The following is an 8,246-nucleotide window of genomic DNA, read 5'->3' on the forward strand; positions in this document are numbered from 1 at the left end:
CCCCATTATAATGACATTTCCCATCCTTGCTGCCAATCCTATCTGTAACATGAGGTCCACCTCACCCTCTGGTTTGGGGGCCTATAGCATACGCCCAATATTACCTTCCCCACCGTGCCTTCCCTTTGAAGCTCTACCCATAGGGATTCTGCCTCGTCCATAGGAATGGTGCTCGGAGGTGGGTAGGGGGTGGAGACAAGGAACAATGCTTGGAGGTGGGTAGGGGGTGGAACCAAGGAACAATGCTTGGAGGTGGGTAGGGGGTGGAGACAAGGAACGGTGCTAAGAGGTGGGTAGGGGGTGGAGACAAGGAACGGTGCTAAGAGGTGGGTAGGGGGTGGAGACAAGGAACGGTGCTAAGAGGTGGGTAGGGGGTGGAGACAAGGAATGGTGCTAAGAGGTGGGTAGGGGGTGAACCAAGGAATAGTGCTCGGAGGTGGGTAGGGGGTGGAGACAAGGGGTGATTCAGAGGGAGTACCTGCACTTATTCCCTGAGGATAAAAGCCCTGGATAGAACAATCCATGAATTAGTCATATAAACGTTTTATCGGTCTCCCCATACAGAACAATGCCGGTCCCAGACAGATAGAACAAACAATCCATGTTTATAGTGAAGATTTTATTTTACAATCGATGGATCAGATACAAAATGACATTTTATAATCAATATGAAGGAGAAGAGATCGCTCAGCTCCGGGAATGGGGTGAAGCCGTCTTCACTTTGAAGACCCAATCATGTGCCGGGGAATGGACAATCCAGCATTTCTCAGCATATGATTGGCCGGTTGAAGTGAAAGCAGCCTCACTATATTCACCAGCTACAAATAAATACAACAATAAATAACATAAAAGACGGAAGTGCGATTTTCCTGGAGTCCCGAAGACGAAATCCAGGGACATTAAATATTCAGCATTGTGAGCCCCACCGGGGTCCTAGAGAGGGAAGTGTTAGAGCGTCTTGGTGAAGAAGTTGGGGGCGTGGTCCTGGAAATAATTGTATTCATTGGTTCCGGCCACCAGGACCGTGGCAGGGAAAGTTCGGGGTCGCTCGGGATCCTGGAATAGAAGGTGACACAATTATTAGTACATCACACTCAATGTACAGGAAATCAGACATCTCACTGAATCCTCCCATCAGGGCCAGGACAAGGGGTGGGCAGAAGGTATGGCTGCCCTGGGCGCAGCCTGTATTGTAGGGATGGAGGCACCACAAGTTACTTCTACTATAAGGCTGACAGGAGTAGCCCAGTGCTGGAAGCAGCAAAGAGAGAGCCGGGAGGAGGTGCAGGCTGTGATCTCCCTCCCTCTCCTCCTCATAAGCTTGCATATATAGAGGGTGGGGGGTGTAATTTGCCATCTTTGCCCTGGGCACTGGATGATCTTGTCCCACCCATCGTGTCTGCAGAGGTCTGTGAAGGGATTGGGGCTCCATAAGTGTATTGTATTAGGGCAGTGGTCCCCAAAGTGTGGCCCTGGGGCCCGGATGTGGCCCTTTGCTTGCCTTTATCCGGCCCTTGGGACACTATTCCTCCCACTGATACAAGGCTCTTTTCTACCAACTGACACCAACAATAAGGCACCATTTCTCCCAATGATACCAATGATGTCACACATAGGGGAAGACCTCTATAGATCTATGACCTGTGATGTCACACATAGGGGAAGACCTCTATAGATCTATGACTTGTGATGTCACACATAGGGGAAGACCTCTATAGATCTATGACTTGTGATGTCACACATAGGGGAAGACCTCTATAGATCTATGACCTGTGATGTCACACATAGGGGAAGACCTCTATAGATCTATGACTGGTGATGTCACACATAGGGGGGGGGGAGACCTCTATAGATCTATGACTGGTGATGTCACACATAGAAGAAGACCTCTGTAGATCTATGACTGGTGATGTCACACATAGAAGAAGACCTCTATAGATCTATGACTTGTGATGTCACACATAGGGGAAGACCTCTATAGATCTATGACTTGTGATGTCACACATAGGGGAAGACCTCTATAGATCTATGACTTGTGATGTCACACATAGGGGAAGACCTCTATAGATCTATGACTTGTGATGTCACACATAGGGGAAGACCTCTATAGATCTATGACTTGTGATGTCACACATAGGGGAAGACCTCTATAGATGTATGACTTGTGATGTCACACATAGGGGAAGACCTCTATAGATCTATGACTTGTGATGTCACACATAGGGGAAGACCTCTATAGATCTGTGACTTGTGATGTCACACATAGGGGAAGACCTCTATAGATCTATGACTTGTGATGTCACACATAGGGGAAGACCTCTATAGATCTGTGACTTGTGATGTCACACATAGGGGAAGACCTCTATAGATCTATGACTTGTGATGTCACACATAGGGGAAGACCTCTATAGATCTATGACTTGTGATGTCACACATAGGGGAAGACCTCTATAGATCTGTGACTTGTGATGTCACACATAGGGGAAGACCTCTATAGATCTATGACTTGTGATGTCACACATAGGGGAAGACCTCTATAGATCTGTGACTTGTGATGTCACACATAGGGGAAGACCTCTATAGATCTATGACTTGTGATGTCACACATAGGGGAAGACCTCTATAGATTTATGACTTGTGATGTCACACATAGGGGAAGACCTCTATAGATCTATGACTTGTGATGTCACATATAGGGGAAGACCTCTATAGATCTATGACTTGTGATGTCACACATAGGGGAAGACCTCTATAGATCTATGACTTGTGATGTCACACATAGGGGAAGACCTCTATAGATCTATGACTTGTGATGTCACACATAGGGGAAGACCTCTATAGATCTTTGTGTCACTGACCTGTACAGGGTAAGCCGTAGTGGGAACATATCGGATGACGAATCCGCAGCGCCTTCTGTCGGACATGTTTGGCTCGCTGGCGTGAACAGTCAGTCCGTCATGAACCTGCCAATAGAAATAAGAGGGCAGTGAAGACTTGGCTCCTCGTCGGATCGATATCTTCCATACATTCTGGATCTTTCCTGTGATAGGATCAGATTACCCCGGGTGGATCTGGAGGAGGATTTCACTTACCGACATTTGTCCGGCTTTCAGCGGACACTCCACCAGATCCTCCACGTTCACCAGGTGCTTCGGAATCTCCTGATTGGCTGTCAGCATATTCCCGGGAACCTCCGCCACTCTGTGCTCCAGAATCCCCTGCTGGTGGCTTCCTGGAAGAGCAACAGACGCTATCATTATCATACTAATAAACTCATAATAATAATAACAACAATAAATAGTATAATAATAATAATAATATAAGTAATAATAATAATAACAATAAATAGTAATAATAATAAGAATAACAATTAATAGTAATAATAATAACAACAACAATAAATAGTAATAATAATAATAATAATAATAATATTATTATTATTATTATTATTATTAATAATAATAATAAATAGTAATAAAAAAACATAATAATAACAATAGTAATAATAATAATAATAATAATAATAAATAGTAATAATAATAACAATAAATAGTAATGATAATAATAATAATAACAATAAATAGTAATAATAATATTATTATTATTAATAATAGTAATAATAATAATAATAATAATAATAATAATAATATTAAATAGTAATAAAAAAACATAATAAAAATAATAATAAATAGTAATAATATTAATAATAAATAGTAATAATACTAATAATAAAGAGAGCAATAGTGATAATAATTATGTTAATTATAATAAATAATAAAAATCATACATAATATTAATAAATTATTATTATTTTTATTATTAATAATAACATCAATATTGATAATAATAATTTTTTAATATTACTAATAATGATGATGTCATAGTGTGTGGGAATGTGAATACGATATAAGAATGTGGACAATCTCAGCATTTATTGGTGGAATTACCTGGAATAATTTGCAGAACTCCATTTTCTGCATCCACGTCATCGAATGCCAACCACACCGAAGCCACAGGACCTCCCTCGAATCCCCAGTATCTGTGAAGAACACCATTGTTGTAATGATCATTCATCAATCTTTGGGGGAGATTTACTAAAACTGGAGTGTGTAAAATCCAGTGCAGCTGTGCATGGCAGCCAATCAGCTTCCAGGTTTTATTGCCAAAGCTTCACTGAAAAAGCTGAAGTCAGAAGCTGATTGGCTGCCATGCCAAGGTGTGCCAGATTCTGCACTCTCCAGTTTTAGTAAATCACCCCCATTATGTCTTGTTTATTCACTGAACTTCATATATTATATATTCATGGATCTTTATATATTGATCATTCAGAAAATATTATGTATTGATCATTCGTCAATCATTATGTATTGATCATTAATTAATCATTATGTATTGATCATTCATTGATCTTTATTTATTGCTCATTCATAAATCATTATGTATTGATCATTCATTGATCTTTATGTATTGCTCATTCATCAGTCATTATGTATTGATCATTCATTGATCTTTATGAATTGCTCATTCATAAATCATTATGTATTGATCATTCATTGATCTTTATTTATTGCTCATTCATCAGTCATTATGTATTGACACATCGATCATTGAAACATCCTTCTCCACTTACTTTATGTCTTGATGCCAGGCCACATATGGCGCCGTATTCTCTTTGTGCGGGACATCACTGGCGGGATACTTGCAGATGAATCTGGAGTCCAGGAGGATGACGTTGGGGCCCAGCACAGCGGTGATAGCCTCCAGCAGCTTGGAGTGGGAGGCTAGGTTCATCACCCATTCATACTCCATGTGGACGTTGTGCAGACTGTACTGAGTGTATTCCTTCCCTGAATAAACAAAGATAAATGCCGGGTTACACAAAATCAAAAGGAAAAAATAATGGCTGCACTTAGAAGAAAACTCAAACACTGGTAACTTTATTTATACAGAAAGCTTAGACAGTGAGTTCCTGCCTGGGACCTCCACCTGGCTCAGTCATAGAGTATCTCTGTCTGTAAGGGACGGGCACCTGAACTGGGGCTGTGTCCATGCCAGCATAACAACAGGGTCTCTTTACTGCCCCCTCCACAGAGCAGGTCCCCATCCACCCGGTCAGCCACAGAGCTGGTGGTGGTTGGAGGAACAGAGTCCCCCCGATGGTGAGAGATGACCTCCTCAGGTAACATGCATCAGATGACTCCAGCCCCTGTGTATCATGGGCCCCAAGTGTTTGGATTGACTCTGAGAGATCTGACCTGAAAACACAGGCCCATGTATGGGCACCAAGGGGGCACCAAGGGGTTAAGGACCTGTGACCAGGAGGATAAGAGAGAGAGATTGGCCGATGGATGGCGCTCCTGCTCATGGTTGGTGCGTGAGCTTGGTGGAGGAACCAATCAATGTGCCTGAAGCTCTGTCTGTAGGGAGGACACTCTGTTCCATGGCCCTGGACGTGTATGGAGAGAGCAGACTGCCTACACGCTCAGTGACCCGGCCATGTGGCCAATCAGCTTTGTTACACAGAAAGTCTATAGTGAAGCATGGAAGCCAAGACTCTGTTACCCGCAGAGGACTTTTCATTTTCAAACTAAACGAAGATAAGAATATACCGGGGGGCAGCAGGGTGGGGGTGGGGAGGGGCATTAGGGTGAAATCATTGCTTTGCCCGGTATGCTGAAATAGCAGTTCTACTTTAAACCCCTTGTGATTGTATAACGTAGTATTAAAGCTGAAGTTTAATGCCCTTTAATGTTCCTCCCTCCTCCCTCATTAACATGCAAATTACATTTTTCTAAAATAAAACTTTGAAGTGATGTCATCACTGGATCTCCATGCTTTTCTATGCAGTGCATGCAGATCATGGCTGGTGGGAGGGGCTGGCAGGAGGCTGAAAACATCACAGCCCTTCCTCAGTACTCCTTTCAAAAGTCCTCAGTCCTAAAACTGTGGGCTGGCTCTTGGGAGGAGTTATGCAGTGATCTCACTTCACCAGTGCTCTCCACCCCACTCTGTGTTTTAGGCCCCCCTGTGCTCTCTGGCCCACCCAGTGCTCTCCACCCCATCTTGTGTTCTCCAGTTCCCCCCTGTGTTCTCCAACTTCCTCCCTGTGCTCTCTGCCCCCCCCCCCCCAGTGCTCTCTGGCCCCCTGTGCTCTTACTTCACCAGTGCTCTCCACCCCACTCTGTGTTTTATGCCCCCCCCTGTGCTCTCTGCCCCCCCCCCAGTGCTCTCCACCCCACCCTGTGTTCTCCAGTTCCCCCCTATGTTCTCCAACTTCCTCCTTGTGCTCTCTGACCCTTTTATGGTCTTTCCTGGCCTCCCTTGCCCCCGCAGCTCTGCCGGGTTCCCCCTCCCAGGGGATCAATCAGGATGGAGAGTAGGGAAGGGGCTAGATAACATTTCATGGGCTGCTCAGTTTAAAATGCCCAGGCCCCTTTTGTGTCCCAGTGAGGGCCTGCCTACAAATGATGCTGAGTCTCCATGATTGAAAGAACTGAAATCCAATAAATCAAAGGGGCGGGGGTAGGGCTAGGGAGACCCAGGCTGGGAGGAAAGCGCTAGATGACACTGGATGTCCTCCAGCCAGGAAATGAGGCAGGCTCTATCTGACTTGCTGCAGGTTCTAATGCACATTGTGAGAAGCTCACAGTGTGCAGTAGAAACAGAGTAAGCCATTTCAGATCAGGAGAGAAGTCGACACAAATGTGCAAGACTGAAGGGGAGAATGGAGGGAGGATTTAAACGAATCATAATATTATCTTCTAAAGACAAATTGTTCACAACCTTCAACACAATGCCAAGCAATGTCCGCACTCACCAAACTTCTCCTCCAGCTTTGCATACTCTTGGCGGGCGTGCAGCAGCTGCTCCTCCTGTAGGACGTCTACGGAGGTCAGGTAACCATTCTCATCATAGAAAGTCTTCATCTGGTTGGAGTCGGCCATCATCTGGTTGGAGTCAGCCTTCGCCTGGTTGGAGTCAGCCTTCGCCTGGTTGGAGTCAGCCTTCGCCTGGTTGGAGTCAGCCTTCGCCTGGTTGGAGTCAGCCTTCGCTTGGTTGGAGTCAGCCTTCGTCTGGTTGGAGTCAGCCTTCGTCTGGTTGGAGTCAGCCTTCGCTTGGTTGGAGTCAGCCTTCGCTTGGTTGGAGTCAGCCTTCGTCTGGTTGGAGTCAGCCTTCGTCTGGTTGGAGTCAGCCTTCACCTGGTGGTCGGCCTTCTTTGTTGAGTTGGATGGAGATGAATGGATGAGATATAACTGTCTGGGTTGAGTGCTGACTTATATACAGAATCTCAGAGTGAAGCTCCGCCTTGTCGCTATTCTTAGGAACAATTCCCTCAAAAGGGAAGTTTTCTTTCTTAAATTTTCACTTCCTGGGTGTCTCGGGGAGAAGTCTGAAGCGTTCCTCTGAAGTGTTCTGTAATAAGAGATATCAGTTTAGAAGAAAAGGATTTCCTGGTTACATTCTGACTGTATGACTGTACAGAGATCACCGGACTGTGACATCAGAGTGACATCAGACTGGCCGGGAATTCCAGCAGATAAAACATAACTTTGTATTTATTTGTCATATTTTATTATGTTTTGTCTTCCTGTATTTATCAATAATACATTTCTATTGGACGTCAGAGGAACTGAGAATTCCACTTCATCAGAAATAAAAGACAACTTTATAGAAGTTTATTATATTTTGTGTTTCTGTGCTCATAAAATATCATTTTGTATTATAAACCTGACACCCGAATGACCAGGAATTATGGAAAATTATTACAACTTTGTATATTTTTGTTATATTTTATTTGATTTTCTCTTTTTTTTAATTTGTAATTAATTTTTATTGGACATCAGGGTGACCGGTGTGCCCAGAAATGTCACTTCTTCTCAGGAAATAAAATACAACTTTGTATCTCTTTCTTTTTTTTTTTATTTAAAGCGGAGTTCCGGCCACAGAATCAGTTTTTTTTTTTTTTTTTTTATCAATACCTCCCAAACTGTCTCCCCCCCTTCATACATCAACTAATCCGTTTTTTTACTGTACAATAATCAATTGGCAATTAGAAAATGTTACTTTATAAAAAGTCTCCTGAGCGCCGCCATCTTTGTCCAGGTTCCCTGAAGCCGCTGTGTTAATAAATGCCCTGCTTCCTGGTTCGAGAAGGAGAGGGGCCGGTGAATGCAGCGCGAAATCTCGCGCATGCCCAGTACTCTGCGATTGGCATAGTATAGGGATGCCTATCATCGCGTTATTTC

At 43.7% G+C, this 8,246-nt stretch overlaps 1 protein-coding gene across 1 annotated transcript; it reads right to left on the reverse strand.

Annotated features, from left to right (window-relative positions):
- Nucleotides 1-915: 915 nt before the first annotated feature.
- Nucleotides 916-7,018, reverse strand: LOC309560715 (phytanoyl-CoA dioxygenase domain-containing protein 1-like). Its single transcript, XM_082264342.1, has 6 exons — nt 6,818-7,018; nt 4,631-4,847; nt 3,948-4,039; nt 3,093-3,232; nt 2,859-2,963; nt 916-1,056 (listed from the first exon to the last, which is right to left on the reverse strand). The coding sequence occupies exons 1-6, from the start codon at nt 6,945-6,947 to the stop codon at nt 949-951; spliced, it is 792 nt and encodes a 263-aa protein (XP_082120468.1). The 5' UTR covers nt 6,948-7,018; the 3' UTR covers nt 916-948.
- Nucleotides 7,019-8,246: the final 1,228 nt, after the last annotated feature.

The sequence above is a fragment of the Pelophylax lessonae genome (genome assembly GCF_965119305.1).
Source record: "Pelophylax lessonae genome assembly, chromosome: 7".
In the NCBI taxonomy this organism is placed as follows: Eukaryota; Metazoa; Chordata; class Amphibia; order Anura; family Ranidae; genus Pelophylax; species Pelophylax lessonae.

What these genes read in the sequence shown, in the direction of transcription:
- LOC309560715 (XM_082264342.1), bottom strand. Translation starts at nt 6,947, where the DNA reads ATGATGGCCGACTCCAACCAGATGAAGACTTTCTATGATGAGAATGGT. An exon ending in AAAGCTGGAGGAGAAGTTTG is followed by an intron (nt 4,848 to 6,817) that starts GTGAGTGCGGAC and finishes TTGTTTATTCAG; the next exon opens with GGAAGGAATACACTCAGTAC. An exon ending in AGTTCTGCAAATTATTCCAG is followed by an intron (nt 3,233 to 3,947) that starts GTAATTCCACCA and finishes TTGCTCTTCCAG; the next exon opens with GAAGCCACCAGCAGGGGATT.